At 45.0% G+C, this 17,135-nt stretch overlaps 1 protein-coding gene across 1 annotated transcript in view; it reads right to left on the bottom strand.

Annotated features, from left to right (window-relative positions):
- Positions 1-17,135, bottom strand: part of stab1 (stabilin 1) — a 126,187-nt gene that overhangs the window by 13,213 nt on the left and 95,839 nt on the right. Inside the window, exons 57-65 of the mRNA XM_083939036.1 lie at positions 15,873-16,005; positions 15,676-15,736; positions 15,250-15,394; positions 12,859-12,992; positions 10,564-10,729; positions 9,967-10,073; positions 6,891-7,010; positions 5,140-5,274; positions 415-519 (exon numbers count right to left, since the gene is read on the bottom strand). Coding sequence (XP_083795162.1) covers positions 415-519; positions 5,140-5,274; positions 6,891-7,010; positions 9,967-10,073; positions 10,564-10,729; positions 12,859-12,992; positions 15,250-15,394; positions 15,676-15,736; positions 15,873-16,005 — 1,106 coding nt within the window. The remainder of the gene's footprint in view (positions 1-414; positions 520-5,139; positions 5,275-6,890; positions 7,011-9,966; positions 10,074-10,563; positions 10,730-12,858; positions 12,993-15,249; positions 15,395-15,675; positions 15,737-15,872; positions 16,006-17,135) is intronic.

Genomic DNA, 17,135 nt, shown 5'->3' with positions numbered 1-17,135 from the left:
CTCAGTGGAAAACGATGGCTACCGGGTCAAAAACGTTCCCAAATTACAGCTAAACAGTACACTAAAATGCTCTTCTTAAAACATTTGCAGAAAAAGTCAAAACAGTAACAGAATATTGAGTCAGTTTGACAGTTTGATCTGAGTTCATGAGCCTGAAAGATTGCACTGATCGGACCTGCAGACTTGACTGTGACGCTTTCAGTCTTAAACCCGCCCCACATGAGATAAACGGATGTGATTGGTCCGTACAATGTCAAGACGCTGGAAATCTGTCTGTATGGGAGAAGGGTCAGACGTATCCGCCCGAACAAATGCCTGTATGTTCACGTTTTCAACACGCTTCACACACCACACTGCATGATGACGTGATGTTTCAGACTCAGAGGAAGAAGTTTGGGTTAAACCATTACTCACCGGGATGGGGGGCGCTGACAGTGGAGCCTCTAAGACGTGGATGATCCCGTTTACAGCAGGAATGTCCCACAACAACAGCACCCGCCGGTTCACCAGCTTAGAGCTCTGAGGCGAGACCATTAAAAATACTTAGAAAGACACACAAGCAATAAATTAAAGTTAATTAACATCTCTGATCATTTACTTTCATTTGTATTAGGCTTCATGGACCCAAGAGGTGTGTGTGTGTGTGTGTGTGTGTGTGTGTGTGTGTGTGTGTGTGCGTGTATTAGAGTTTTTACATTTGCCCTTTTGGCCGCGGCGAAGCAAACTGATTTGTGCTTCCATTAGCAGTTTTAACACGTCGAGACGCAACTGGGATTAACTTCCCCGCCTGACCTGCGGTGACGTCTTGCTGATCTTAAAAAGCATGTCTCAAAATAGCGTTTTGGCATGCTGAGTGTAGCTGCTTAAAAAGCTATAACAAGGCGATGGCTTAAGCCAGACAGCCCATCTTTAGAGTGGTTTGACATCATCTATGAAATTTTTGTGATGGAAAGGATCACCTCTTCTCTGTGAAGCTTCAGAAAGACAAATTTGAGGAAATCTGGGAGAAGTGTCTCGCAACAAACACGCTTTTTTAAAAAGAAATCACATTTCAATAGCACATAACACAGTCATCATCATTTTAATAATTGCCATTGTGATCCATATTTCCAGATTTTTATCCAGTTATTAACAGAAACACACAGAACCTGGGGTGATTTCATCTACAGCAACTTATCTCTTTGGACTTTAATCACGCCTCTTCGTCCCCCGCTCTGCCCACGTCCACCCAGTATGTTACATGGTGCACCAGAGTAAAATACTGGACTTGTGTTATGCCAACACAAAGGAAGCATACACCTCATCACCCCTCCCTCCCATAGGAAGATCTGAACACAACCTGGTTCATCTCCAGCCTGTGTACAAACCTCTCGTACAGAGGCAACGGCTGTGGCCCGCACAGTGAAGAGATGGTCCGACGAGGCTCTGAAGGACTGTTTTGACTGAGTGGGAGGAACTCTGTCTCGACAGTCTCACTAACTGTATCACAGAGTACATCAACCTCTGTGTGGAGAACACCGTACCCACCAGGACTGTACGCTGTTTCTCTAACAATAAACCTTAGTTTAATTAAATTATAGGAGAAAGCTGGAGAACAAACTCCAGCTAGACAACATGAGGGAGGTGTGGAGTGGCATGAGAAACATCACTGACTTGTAGCACGGGTGTGGAGGACCGTGTGGACCAGGCCAATGAACTGAACCTATTTTTCATTAGGTTTGATACTGCGGCCCATCCCCCGCATGACTTTACTGCTGCCGGCCCCTCAACCACTGCCACTTTACCTCCCCCCTCCTTACAGAACCCTTGTCTACCCCTCACCACCTCACTTCACACCTACCTATTCCACCCCTCCCCCCTGCTCTACATCATGTCCTCTACAACATGACGACCTCAGCTCTCCCCCAAGGGACACCTCTACAGTGTCCTTTATGCCTGACCTGGTAAGAAGACAGCTGACGCGACTCCACTCTGGCAAACATGCAGGCCCCGATGGCGTATTTCCCAAGGTGCTTAAAGCCTGTGCCCCCCAGCTGTGTGAGTACTGGGTCAAGTCTTGCACCTCCTGCACCTCCAGAGGGTCCCTGTGCTGTGGAAGAGGTCATGCCTTATGCCTGTGCCAAAGATGCCGTGTCCCAGTGGACCTCAGGACTACAGACCAGTGGCCCTGACGCCCCACGTCATGAAGACAATGGAGAGACTCGTCCTGGAGCAGCTAAGGCCTATGGTCAGGCCCTTCTCTTATTTACTACAGTTCGCCTCCCAGCCCCGTCTGGGAGTTGAGGACTGCATCACCTACCTGCTGAACAGAGTCTACAGTCATCTGGACATGCCTGCGGGCACTGTGAGAGTCATGTTCTTTGACTTCTCCTGTACATTCAACACCATCTGTCCGGCTCTACTGGGTGAGAAGATGGCTGCAATGCAGGTGGAGGCCCCCATCGTGTCCTGGATTGTGGATTACCTGATGGGCAGACCACAGTATGTACGCCTACAGAACTGTGTGTCTGACATGGTGGTCAGCAACACTGGGGCCCCACAGGGGACTGTCCTCTCTCCCTTTCTGTTCACCCTCTTCACCTCAGACTTCAACTGTTGCACTGTGTCCTGCCACCTGCAGAAGTTTTCTGATGACTCAGCAATAGTTGGCTGCATTGGAAAGGGGGATGAAAGTGAATACAGGACTGTTGGGGGCAACTTCGTCACTTGGAGTGAGCTGAATCATCTGCAGCTTAATGTGATTAAAACAAAGGAGCTCATAGTGGATCTGAGGAGGGTGAAAACACCTGTGACCCCTGTCTCCATCCAGGGGGTCCCTGTGGACCCTGTAGAGGAGTATAGGTACCTGGGGGTGTACTTCAATAATAAGTTGAACTGAACTAGAAACGCAGAGGCGGTCTACAAACAGGGCCAAAGTCGACTCTTCTTCCTGAGGAGGCTGAGGTTCTTTAACATCTCCCGGACGATGCTGAGATGTTTTATGAGTCTGTTTCCAGTGGGATCTTATTCGCTGTCACAGGCTGGGGCAGTGGGCTGAAGGTCGCAGACACCAACAGACTGAACTAACCGACCAGGAAGGGTGGTGATGTCGTGGGGGATGAGCTGGAAACCCTGACGACTGTGTCAGAGAGGAGGATGCTGTCCAGGCTCTGGTCTATCCTGGACAATGTCTCCCACCCTCTCTACGACACACTGGCCCAGCAGAGGAGCACCTTCAGCAGGAGACTCCTCGCACCCAGATGCACCACAGGAAATGTTTCCTGCCTGTCGTCATTAAACAACACAACACATCCCTTCTTGGAGAGTCTGGGATATATATATATATCTATGTTGTTTTTATAGCTGGAGTTTGCAACGAAAATAATTTTCCCCTTAGATCATTAAAGTATTTCTAATTCTGATATAAAGGTCCTCCTGTAGGTGAAAAGAGGGCCTTTAAGTCAGGTAATAATGATGAGCTGTGCAGAATTAGCAGAGGCAGAAGATCAGAGAGGGGAGGAAGAGCTACAGGAGGAAGAAGGAGGATCAGCTGCAACACTGACTGTCACATCTCATAAGTACCTGGGTGTTCACCTGAACAATAAACTGGACTGGACACACAACGACACTTTACAAGAAAGGCCAGAGCAGACTCTATCTGCTCAGGAGACAGAGGTCTTTTGGTGTGCAGGGGGCACTCCTGAAGACCTTTTATGACACTGTGGTGGCATCAGCCATTTTCTATGGAGTGGTCTCTGGGGGAGCAGCATCTCTGTGGCTGACAGGAAGAGACTTGACAGACCGGTCAGGAAGGCCAGCTCTGTCCTGGGAAGCCCCCTCGACTCCGTGGAGGTGGTGGGAGAAAGGAGGAGGATGACAAAGCTGTCATCCATGATGGAGAATGACTCCCATCCCCTGCAGGAAAGTCTAAAAGCACTGGAGAGCTCCTTCAGCGACAGGCTGCGTCACCCAAAGTGTGTGATGGAGCGTTATCGCAGGTCTTTCCTTCCTGCAGCTGTCAGACTGTACAAACAGCACTGCTCCCAGTGGACCACACACACACACACACACACACACACACACACACACACACACACACACACACACACACACACACACACACACACACACACACACACACACACACGAAAACAACAACAATAATAATAAATAATGACAACAACTACACTATATAATATTCACCAACTGGGTTCACTTCAGTGTGAAATACTTAGCTCAGGTGAATTTCAATCACAATGTTCAATACTTTTATTTTTCCTATTCCTATTGTTTATATTGTTCCTGTTATTATTATATTTTATACTTCCCTGTGTTTATATTGTTCATATTTTTAGACTTTACAATCAGCACTGCTCCCAATAGACTACTGAGCTCATCCTGTACCCTGCACTGTGCAATATGCCTGTACTAAGGGCACTTCTGCTTTTTGCACTATTTGGACATATTTAATCATATTTATTCACTCCATATCACTTTTTTACAAACAAACAAAACAAGAATAACTGCACTACATCATGCGAATATGTATATATGTCTATTTCTATTTCTTCCCTTTTTAGATTTAACTTTATTGCTTATTTTTGTTATTTTTTATCTATTTTTGCCATTTTTTATCTTATTTTGTCATATTCTGTTGTTGCTGTGACAAAAGAATTTCCCCGTCTGCGGGACATTAAAGGTTTCCTGATTCTGATTCAGATTTTTCTATATTTATCGAGAATTTATTGTTTCTTATTGATGTTTTCGATCCACTTTGCTGCTGTTATATGGAAATTTTCCCTTTGTGGGACTAATAAAGCTGAAAACCCAACATTTCATGGTTTTACTGCTTCGCAACTGCAGCTTTTAAGTTACAAAATACTTCGTTTTTATTCTGAAGACTTTATAGGAAATGAAAAATGTTTATCCACCATTTTACAGCAACTCCTTTGACCACCGCAGGAACGTCAACATGTTTGTGAATGAAACATTAAAATAAATTAATAAACTAAAATACAAAGATGACCAAACATCACGGAGCCGCTGTGGAGCCTTCAAGGTGGTGGCCCTGTTATAATGGAAATGCAAATCTTTGCCGCTCTAGGCTGACGGGCCGAGTCAAAACCATGTTTATGGAAAAAACGGCAGTGTGTTGCTGACCTCATTGTTGCCGTGGGTAACAGTCAGGTTGAACCCGAGCCTGGATATAATGACTTCCTGGTGTTTCAGATCCTTGAATGGTCGTCTGCTGTGATTGGTGGAGATGTGATACTCCAGATCTCTGCCGGACAGAGTCTAAAAGACACACGCACACACACACACGCACACGCACACGCACACACACACACACGCACACACACACACACACACACACACACACACACACACACACACACACACACACACACACACACACACACACACACACACACACGCAGAATAGAAATCAGTAAAACCTGCATGATTTAACTAGTTCGGTTCTTAATCAGAGTGGATTTGTTTATTCCTTGAAACTCTAAGCATATAATCGTTGCATGAATCAATAAAACTCTGCTTTTGTTTACAATTTAAAATTTTAAAATATAACATGAAGATGCTAACAAACCACAAACGCATTAAACACATTTAAATACTAATGTTTTGTACTCTAAATATTAACTTCAATCAGAAGTGTGAACTGTCTGAGGTCGTAGTTGGTTACTGGGAATTAAACCAAGTTATCTTTACAAAATACTGATCACAGAAGTGACAAATATTTACATAATGGCTTTAACAATATGTATTGGTAAACAATTAACTTGAGTGTTTTAAAGTAGTTTGTTACTGCTAAAGATGTGTCTGACTGAACTGACGCGTGGAGTTCCTCAGGGCTCATATCTCAGGCCTCTTTCTTTCCACCTTTAGATGTTTCCATTAGTCAACATCCTTGATTTATTCTTCTATTCTTCAATCTTTCTTATTTTCTGTCCATTAGCTCAATGCTAACACTTAATGGGAATGTTATTGATGGAAATCACAACTTGCATCCTAACATAAGGTCCACGTCACATGCTCATAAAACAACGTGTGCTCTTACTTCCTGTCAAAATGCTTTAGTGTCACATACAGGAATATAATTTGCCTAAAACTAACAACTGTCAGTCTCTCTTCCTGCAGCTGGATGAAGCATCTATTTTTTGACTGTGGACAGTTGTGAGATAAGTGGGCGCCTCCAGAAGACCCCCCCCCCCCCCCCCCCCCCACCAGCGTTTCTGAGTTTTTGCAAATTTCACACCTTATTATTTCATACTTGTTCATATTTCTCTTAATTAAAATTTGGATGCATGGCCCCGCTTGGGCCCATTTTGGCCGAAATGGGCCCAAGCTGCCGAAATGTGTTTCCTCAGGAGGGGGGGTGGAGTCTCCTTTAGAGAGAGGGGGAGAAGTTCAGCATCCGTGAGGAACTCGGAGTAGAGCCGCTGCTCCTTTGCATTGAAAGGAGCCAGTTGAGGTGGTTCAGGATCATATAGTAAGGATGAACCCTGGGCGTCTCCCTAGGGAGGTGTTCCAGGCACGTCCAGCTGGGAGGAGGCCTCGGGGAAGACCCAGGACCAGGTGGAGAGATTAGATCTCCACACTGGCCTGGGAACGCCTCAGGATCCCCCAGTTAGAGCTGGTTAATGTGGCCCGGGAAAGGGAAGTTTGGGGTCCCCTGCTAAAGCTGCTGCCCCCGCGACCCGACCCCGGATAAGCGGATGAAGATGAGATGAGATGAGATGGAGGGTTAATTACACATTTTTCTGTAGAGTGACAAACTCAGATCACACTTTAGTGATTTGAAAACAGATATAAGCCTTTAAAGAATATCCAAATAGTCAAGTATTCACGTGTAACCCTAGAAATTAAGAGGCAATCATTGAAGGGCACATCACCTGGTTCGGAGTGAAGCCGGCGTTATGAGGAACAAACAACGTGACATCAGACTTCCTGTGAGACATAAAGTCAACAAGCTGTTTCCCCTCTGAAGACCGGCCGCTATAGTCCAACAACAACTAGAGAGAAAGAACAGTGAAGTCATTTCAATTTACAAGACTTAAAATCCACCAATTATTCAGTGACACAAGCTTTTATTGTATTAAATCATGTACTAAACTGTAATATCACACGAAGACCTTTACATTGCATGCATTTAGGATTAAAGTGGGGTCCACAGAACAATACTGGTCCAAACGTAGACCCCAGAGGTGGATCACAGGGTGTGGATCTACATAAAAACAACCCCAGACCTGAAGACATCTGCAGTTTACACGTTCTGTCTCATAGTTGTGTGTTTGTGGAGCTCCACATTTGATCTCTTTCAGACCTTGACCTGAATCCTCCCGCAGATTCTTCTCTGTGGGGGCCGTTCGGTCAACACTGAGCCTCCCCAACGAGCAGCTGCCTTTATCTTCAGGAGTTGACGTCTGCTTTATCTCTTGCTAAAGTTTCATTAACAACACAAGAGTCTGAAGGAGTATTTTACTCATTTATGTGCCGTGTGTTCCAGTTTTTGATATATTTGGTTGTTCTTTGTACTGTAAATTGCAGTAGTGTCACATAGTTTTATGCTAGAACAGCTGTGGATACTGTGTTTTTGTCACACAAGACTAAACTGGATTATGATCAAGTTTCAGGAGACAAACTTCACGTCTCAGTTTTGTTCTCAGGCGTCTCTTTGTCTGAGGACGGAGAGGAAATGACTTCATGATGAAACACACCTGGATCAGACCCAAGAAGCAGACATTAAAATCCTCATCACAGAACATGGTGATTGATGTCTGTGTGTGTACTTTCCATAATACAAGCACCGATGAAATGAAATCACTTTCATTAAATACATTTTAAAGTAAGTGCGTGTGCAATAAGAAAGTCCCCCTCTTTGGCGCCCCTCAATGGTAGCATCAAAAAAAGATCCCTGAAAACACGTTTCGCTTCTTCTTTCTGTGAGAAATGGACACTATCTTCTGACAGTTATTTTAGATTTCTGTATTTCTTGTTTCATTTATTATTAATTCTGTATTATTTAATTATTATTTAATTAGGCGGGGCTCAGTGGGAAAGGGGGTCTCTGAGCACCAATCAGGATTCAGCAACAGCTGAATCTAAATGTGACAACAATAATGAGTTGTTTGCTTTTGTTTCCAGTTTTTTGATAATGCTGAACTCTTAAATAGTAACTAATGCTAATAACATAGATCAACATGTTACAGGACTGTTAGGGCGCACTCACACTGTCCATCCGTACCGTGCCCAAGCACGTTTCACGGGTAAAGTCTAGTTCGTTTGACCAGTGTGAGTGCAACCGCACGTTTGCCGTCCAAGGCCCGTTTAGGAGAGGTGGGCTTTTGTAAAGCATGTTTGTACATATACGACCACAAGCGTGCGCAGGTGTACGTAGACATTTAAAACAATGGCGGTGAAAGGTTCACGTTGGTGTGATGCGGAGGTGGAGTGTTTACTGCAGATTTGGTCGATGAAAAGATTCAAAAACAGTCGACAAGACGCACAAAAACTCTAAGGTCTACGGAAAGATTTGTAAACAAAGAGACGCATCATGATGACGTCATCAATGCGTGTGACGTGTTACGGCGTGATGACGTATAGGCAGCAAGAAGCATTTGCGCGAGGCCCAGGTAGTGTGAGTACAAACGGGCCTGGGCTGCGGGGGAGAGGGAGGGGGGGACAAGTACCCTAAAGCAGGGGGCACGGTACGAATGGACAGTGTGAGTGCGCCCTTACTGATTGGCTGCACTTTGACACTTAAAGTCAAACTATTCCCAATGTTAGTTTGGTCGCACTGCAGGTTTTCATAGGCGATATACGGCACTTTGCTGCTTGTTGTGTTTTCGCCATAAGAATGTTTTCAGTCATGCTAGCAGCATGGCTCTAGGGACGGCTATGTCAATACATCACTTTAGTCCAGACCATCGACTGTAGATAAAGATGGACACCAAATCTCCACCTCCTCAAACTGTACAAAAGTGAAGCCCAAATATCCCGGATACGGATGCTGCCATCTTGTAATCTTGCCGCCAGAGTCTGGGCAGAAGTGATGAATTTCAGCCGTCGATCCTGATATTTGATCCCGTTTTTATCGCTTATCAGTACAATGAACACTTGATTAGCCCAACTGTTGCTCACAACATAACCCTCTTGTCTTGGCGGGAAAACCATTTTATAAGCCAATTTATTTATTTTTATTTATTAGACAAAAAAAAATACTTTATGTGACTTTTAAGTTTGTGGGGTTGGGCGGGATTTATGAGCTATACTGCAGCCAGCCACCAGGGGGCGATTCAAATGTTTTGGCTTCACTTTTAAGCAGCTGTCAAGCCGTCCATCTTTACATAGTCTGTGGTACAAAGATTCATGGTTCACAGAGGATGAATCCTAATAACTTCCGTTGACTTTTCCTGTAGTGCCGCCAGCAGGTTGACACACGGATGATGTTAGCATGCTAACCCGAATAACTAATACAGTGAACATGATAAACATTATAACTGCTTAACGTCAGCATGTTAGCATCGTCACCATCAGCACGGGAAGTCAAAAAGGGAATTAAATATATTAAAAAGATAATTCTGGTTCATTATAACTTGGGTCTTATTTTTTGTGGTTTTGACCATCTATGTAACCAAATGTTTATCCACTTAGATTTGACAGAAAAGGCTCTTTAGACTTTGAGGGAGCTCCTAAAACTCTCCAGCACATGAGAATAATGAGTCGCAGCAGCAAACATTGTTGGTTTGAGTGTATCAGTGAGTAATATTGAAACGTGTGATGTTATTAGTCAGCTGGTTGCAAAACAGCTGACAAATGAGCCGGTGAAATGTGAATTAAACAGCTCGGCAGCTAATGAAAGCTCACTGTTTGTTGTTATGAGCGATTACAGAAACTGAAAATACTGAACCAAACTTTAACAAACCAGAATCATGTTTTTAGCTTAATGGTCCTAAATGTCACACTCACTTTGTAAAAGATGGAGAAGTTGCTGTATGTTGCGAGGACGCTGGTCAGGACGCCGTTACAGAAGTATCCGTTTCCAGTGTGGCTGGTGGGACACGCACATGAAACATCTACACACACACACACACACACACACACACACACACACACACACACACACACACACACACACACACACACACACACACACACACACACACACACACACACACACACACACGTTTTTACCAAAAATCAACTCTCAACTATCACCATCTATCAATATATAGATATATAATTAGAATTATTACAATATTTTCAATTAATCAAACCGAATATTATTGAAATCTGCATATTTTACATTTTAAAACATCACCAAGAGCTCTGGGAAGATTTTCTAACATATTAAAGATAAAACATTTAAAAGTTGGCTGAAATAATTAGTGACAGAATAAATAATACAATTAATATTCAATAATAAACCCTGAACTATAAAGACAATACACACAGCCTTGAGTTCTGTGATGCTGCAGCAGAATAAACAACAATAAACAACACACACTGTTCAGGGACTGAAACAGGCCCGTCCCCGTCTGAACAGAGACTGTGCTGCCTTTGTACCTTGGAGCCTGTAGCAGTAGGCATCGTACTTGCTGCTCTGGTCTACCGGCTCTTTGTAGATAACCAGGCCTACGTGGTTGTCTCCACACTTTACCGAGGGGAAGCGTGTCGGGTATCCCACTTTACCCCCTTCCATCCAGCCGGCCACACACAGATGCATCCCCAGCTGTCGGGACCAGAGAAAAACAGCAGCATAAATGGTTCATCAAGCACCAGCATGAAAATAATCCTTCTCAACCACGTAGAAAAGGTCGTTATAATGTGGTGGATACATCCTTCTGGTGTTGTGGTGGTTTTATCAATGGGTACAAATCTGACGCACTAAAGCATGCATTTTGCTTCATAGTTCAACATTTGAGGAAAAGTAGTTTTTTGCTTTCTTTTCGAGAGTGGGCCTGAATATTGTGTTTTACCTAAATCTGAGGCCATGGCTCTCAGCAGGAAACCGGTGGATTGCTTACTCCAGGTAGGGAATGAGTCCTGACCCCAAGTGAAGGAGTTCAAGTACCTCAGGATTATGTTCACGAGTGAGGGGACGATGGAGCGTGAGTTTGGCCGGAGAATCAGAGCAGCGGGGGCGGAGCTGCAGTCGCTCTACTGCACCGTTGTGACGAAAAGAGAGCTGAGGAAGGCAAAGCTCTCGATCTACCGGTCAATCTTGGTTCCTACCCTCACCTGTGGTCATGAAAGCTGGGTCATGACCGAAAGAGCGAGGTCGCGGGTACAAGCGGCCGAAATGTGTTTCCTCAGGAGGAGGGCTGGAGTCTCCCTTAGAGAGAGGGGGAGAAGTTCAGCATCCGTGAGGAACTCAGAGTAGAGCCGCTGCTCCTTTGCGTTGAAAGGAGCCAGTTGAGGTGGTTCAGGATCATCTGGTAAGGATGAACCCTGGGCGCCTCCCTAGGGAGGTGTTCCAGGCACGTCCAGCTGGGAGGAGGCCTCGGGGAAGACCCAGGACCAGGTGGAGAGATTATATCTCCACACTGGCCTGGGAACGCCTCGAGATCCCCCAGTTAGAGCTGGTTAATGTGACCCGGGAAAGGGAAGTTTGGGGTCCCCTGCTAGAGCTGCTGCCCCGCGACCTGACCCCGGATAAGCGGTTGGAGATGAGACGAGATGGCGGTTAGCATTCCGCTAGTTTAGAGAAGCAGACAGGAGTAAAGACGTTAATCTTGCTGTCAGACGCTTTCTCAAAGATTGTTTTTTGGCAGTTTTTCAAGCCTTTATTAGACAGGACAGACAGGAAATGGGGTGAGAGAGAGAGGGGGAGACATGCAGCAAAGGGCCGCAGGTCAGAGTCAAACCCCTGGTCACTGCCTTGAGGACCTTCAGCCTCTTTACATAGGGCGACTGCTCTAACCACTCCGCCACCGGCCGCCCCAGACAACGCTTTCTTCCAGTTTCAAGAGAAGTTCTTCTTCTGTACACTCCAGTTCATAAAGGGATCTTCCCGTCTCATCTCCACAATGGACAGCATTTCGTGGTCTCTGTTATAATTACTTTATTTATTATCTTGTATTTGTTTATTTTTTTAAACCGCAAACGGCAGCTGGTCTGTGTCACAGTTGAGCTTATGTGTAGGTACCGTATACGTTGAGAACAAGTAGTCTGACGGGAAGGTAAAGCAGTGAAAATATGCTTAATATAGCGTACATCTAAACAGGAGAGCCATCAAAAACATCAGCGACGCAGCAGAAAAGGCGTCCAGATGGCTGTGGATCGAGCGGGGCGAGTCGTGGGCGAATGCTCTTAAGACACAAGCCGGGACTTGATCACCCCGGCTGGGTCCCCTGGGCGAGGGTGTCTGTTGTGAGACCAGAAACACCCGATGAACCCAGGTGTCAACACTGATGATGTGTCTTAAGTTGCACCAAAAGTGTATTTTAGAACAAGGTTTAGTTGCTGCTCCTGTCCACAGAAGCGTCCTGTCTGTTTCTTTAAACTGGCAGACGGGCTAACCGCCATCTACTCTAGATAACGCGCTGACCGATAAGTACCCCGTCAACCCAGTTTAAAGAAGCTGAACTATCCCTTTAATGGGTCCACAAACTGTAGATCATCAATCATCACAGTTTCATTTCTTAAAACAGTTAAATATTAAGTAACGTTTGCTAAAAAATACAAAACGTGGCGGTGGTGGTGCAGGGCGCTTATATTCACAGCTGTTTAGTGTGTAGCTGCACAGTGGACATCATCTGACACACTTTTTCCTATCGATACATACGGTGTTTGTGTATACATGAGATGTACTGATCTGTCTGGCGTCTCTATGGAAACCCCTTCAGTAGGGGGGTTTACCTGCTGTGCGTCTCCCAGCTGTTTAAAGTTGGCCAGTGTGGCGCCCTCGGCCTGGCAGGCGGCGTCGGCCTGACTGAAGTTCATCTTGTACTTCCCGTCTGGAGAGCGCAGGTGGAAAACTCCGGCTGTGTTGGCTGAACCACAATAACGGTGTTACCTTTACCTCAGACAGCTCGGTGCAACAATTGAATCTTTACAGGTGAAAACGGGTTAAATTGGATTATACCACAGGCAACTTAAATCCTGGTCTCTGATTGGCTGTTTGTTTCCCTCTTTGTATTAAAACATAGCCAACTTTGAGCACAAAACACGCATTAAGTCGTGAATTCAGCCTAACCCCCACATCCTGATCAATGAGCGCCAGGTAAGAAACTTCTCGGGGTATTAATGAGCCCGCGGCCTTAACGAGCTCCATGTCTAACGAGCCCTAACGAGCTCTGGGCGTTGCCTGGTGTTGATGTTTTCTTAGCAGAAAAATCACTATTCAAACCTCGTACTAATAAACAACGTTCCCTGTAACGGCACCATGGTAACGCTATAAAAAGGGCAGCTGCTGTAGAATTAACAGTTACCATAGCAACTGCAGCGGGGCAGGACGGCGGAGCCGACGTAGCTCCTGCCGAGCAGAGGAAAACACAACACATGATCACAGCTACTGGCTCTTTTTAAGACGTGTCGCCATGGTAACACGGGTATTCTGGTGTTACAGGGTGGATATTATGGACCTGTTACTGATGTTTCACCATGGTAACGGAAGTGATTGTGGATGTGTTACTATGGCGATAAAAGAATGCAGCACACATAGAAATAGAATGAGAGTAGAACGGACATGCCCATTCAATTCAACGTAACAGGAAAATCAGAGCAGCGGCCATTTTGATAGAAATCCTTGGTAACAAAGTAATGTGTAAGAAACCCACTACAGTTACTGAACCGTGGACGAGACTGAAGAAGAACGGACCAAGATCTAACCAGTGTGAGAAACTAGTGATGACCTGTGGGCGCAGATGTGCTGAAAGCAAAGGCCTCTACACTTCCTGTTCATAATTCGTCATTCATTCATTCATCTTCAACCGCTTATCCCGGGGTCTGGGTCGGGGGGGGGGGATGCTGGAGCCGATCCCAGCTGACATTGGGCGTGAGGCGGGGTCCACCCTGGACAGGACGCCAGTCTATCGCAGGGCACATAGAGACGAACAGAGACAGACAAACATTCACACCTACGGGCAATTTTAGAGTCATCAATCAACCGAACACCTGCACGTCTTTGGACTGTGGGAGGAAACCGGAGAACCCGGAGAAAACCCACGCAGACACGGGGAGAACATGTAAACTCCACACAGAAAGGCCCAGGCCGCGAAGCGAACCTGGAACCTTCTCGCTGTGAGGCGACAGCAATTCAGGAAAAGGAAAGTTAGAAAACACACTCTGCGTGTGCGGCATGCACAAAGGGTAAACTAAAAAGCAACAAATATAGACATAAAACAAGTAGAAAAACGTAATAAATGCTAAATAACGCTAAAAGTTGCTCTGTGCTCCGACCGGTCGACCACACGAGCAGCGACCCGGAACCGTAAGTCAAGGAAACATTGTTGAAATCTTCTCTTCTGACACAGAGAAGTTACTCTTCTCTAATTTTGCTCACTGTCTTTTATTCACATATTAAAGGTTTTTGTTGAAGTGCGTTGGTTATTTAAAAAAACATGCTAGTGCAGCAGTGGTATAGCCACAGCGGTTATTCTATTTAATTATGAACAATAAAAAATAACAGTATTTCAGAGTAAATCAAGTATTTATAACTTGTGCTCTTATTTTGATATCCAATTATAACCAAACCTTGGACGACATCAGGAGAATCAGGTCTGGAGTTTCTCTTTCAAACATGCAGCACACTATTATCCGTGTCAGGCGTGTTCTCGCTTACTGGAAATACTCTGTTTGATTCAGGCGAGGGTTGGCGCCAGCTGGGTGGGCCGGAGGAAGGACATGACATGATTTTCTGATGTTTTTTGTCAGTTCTTACCGACAGAAGTTCCCATTGTCTCTACAGTTTTCATGGCAGCTGTTGTGTAAATCGTCTTCTTCACTGTCAGACGTTTGGTTTCTACAGTTGTTTGCTGCTGTTTGCTTCAAACGTCATCAACCATTCATAGCAAATACACCGGTGAATGAGCTGGGAGAGTAAACCGTTTGATACCCGGCCCGAATAATTCAGACGTGCGTTCTCACATGCAGCCCCGCCAGGTAATGTCCCGCAAGGTAATGTCCAGATAATTTCAGGTTACAGTGCATGTGTGAAAGAGGGTTATGTCACCATGGTAATAAAAGGCATTTTTGGATGTGTTACCTTGGCAGTAATCATTTCGATAAAAGCCAGTAAAGATGTGTTACCATGGTAATGCAGGTCCTTGCAGATGGCCACAGGGTCACATCCTCCGTTTTCTTCCAGGCAGCGGTCAACAGGAGGCACCACCTTCTCCAGACACTGGACTCCGTTACCCAAGTACCCCGGCAAGCACTCGCACTCACGCTCGTTCTGGAGGAACCAAGTTACTGAGTGATCAGGTTAAATAAGGTTTTGTGCTTCGATGTGGACGGCCAGGGATCTGTCCAACTAGTCTGAACCAGGATTGGTATATTTTATGTGTATTTAAGATATGATGTCATATAAGACACATTACAACCTGTTTACGTCCATTTATAGGTTCAACATGTGACCTTCCAAACTGACAACATTTAATCCTAAATCACGATAACACAGTTAAACACAGTGATGAAAAAACAAAGATTGAAGCAAAAACAAAGGTTTTTACTCACTGGACCAGTGAACTTGCAGGAGGCAAAGTCACTGCAGCCCCCATTCGGCTCTTCAATACACCTGGAATACAATACAAGCAGTCCGCATGTCACGTCTCTCATTGTCACCCTTTTATATATATAAATAAAATCTATCTTGATGAAGAAGAAGAGAAAACCACACAAGCGAAACAGAGAAAATAACGTGCCACGCCCACCTGTTAATGGGCTCGCAGGAGTAGCCATCTCCTTGGTAACCACTGCGACAGGTGCAGTTGACGAGCAGTCCCGTCTGGTTACAGTCTGCGTTCTGGTGGCAGCGGCCGTTGTACTCGGAGCAGAGGTCTGGAGCTGCAGAGTGTTTAACGAAACGGTCAACTGATCCGCTCACATCGTGGACTCGTGTGAATCAAGAGGAGCAAAGAACAGCATCTAATCTTCGTGTTTACACACCCCTCCAGACATCATGCAGTATACGGAGAGCATATGGGACCAATATGGGACTTTACACCTTTTTAACAGATAAAATGTAAACACTGCAGTAGCGTGCAGGAAGCAGATTGCCATAAAAAAGGAAATACGGCACAAACTGACTTCAACCTTGAGCCAAGAGTTAGAAATGTTAGGAGTAGGAAGAAGAAGAATTCCTTTATTTGTCCCGCAAAGGGGAAATTCAATGTTCACTCTATTATTATTAATCATGTTACACACACAGGCCCGAAATACACACACATGCACACACAGAACCTATATACATGCAATTAAGGAGAGATGTTGGAGCGAGGGAGCTGCCAGTGACCGGCGCCCCGAGCAGTTGGGGGTTCGGCAGTGCCCAGGAGATGAACTGGCACCTCTCCAGCAACCAGTCCACGCTCCATTAATGGTCCACACCTCGAACCAGCGACCCTCCGGTTCCCAGCCAAGTCACCTATGGACTGAGCTACTGCCGCCCCGAAGAGTTCAGGATGGTTTGAAACCTGAGTTTTATTTGCTCACAGGCATTACTTTGACATACCTTTACCTCAGGATCACAGTGACACAGGTTTTTGATGATAATTTTAATTTGTGGTCAATTCCGCACCTTTATTTCTGACGCAGAGCATCACAGGGAAGATACCAGCAGACTAATGACTTTTAATGACTAATGTACGTTTGTACAGTTATCTTTGGTCCCCTAAAATTGACTGTGTTTAATAAAAGCTACAGTTCCTTTAGCTGTAAAATCCCTCAAGAATAAAGCTAAAAATAAACCCTGTAACTCCTTAAAATCCCTTTTTTCATCTGAGTGACTCTGAAGTTTAAGCCCCAGCAGAGTCAGGGTGATTTAAGCTACTTTTTTTTGCCATCAAGTCTTGAAGGTCAGTTTTATACTTTTATACTCTGGTTAGTTTGATCGTACTATGTTGATACAAGAACCACTATCATCATGCTGACAAAAGGCTGAAGCATTTCAGTATCTCTGGCTGCTAAATTGACTTCCT

The sequence above is a fragment of the Echiichthys vipera genome (assembly GCF_963691815.1).
Source record: "Echiichthys vipera genome assembly, chromosome: X".
Classification (NCBI taxonomy): Eukaryota; Metazoa; Chordata; class Actinopteri; order Perciformes; family Trachinidae; genus Echiichthys; species Echiichthys vipera.
This window is presented reverse-complemented; position numbering and strand designations above follow the sequence as displayed.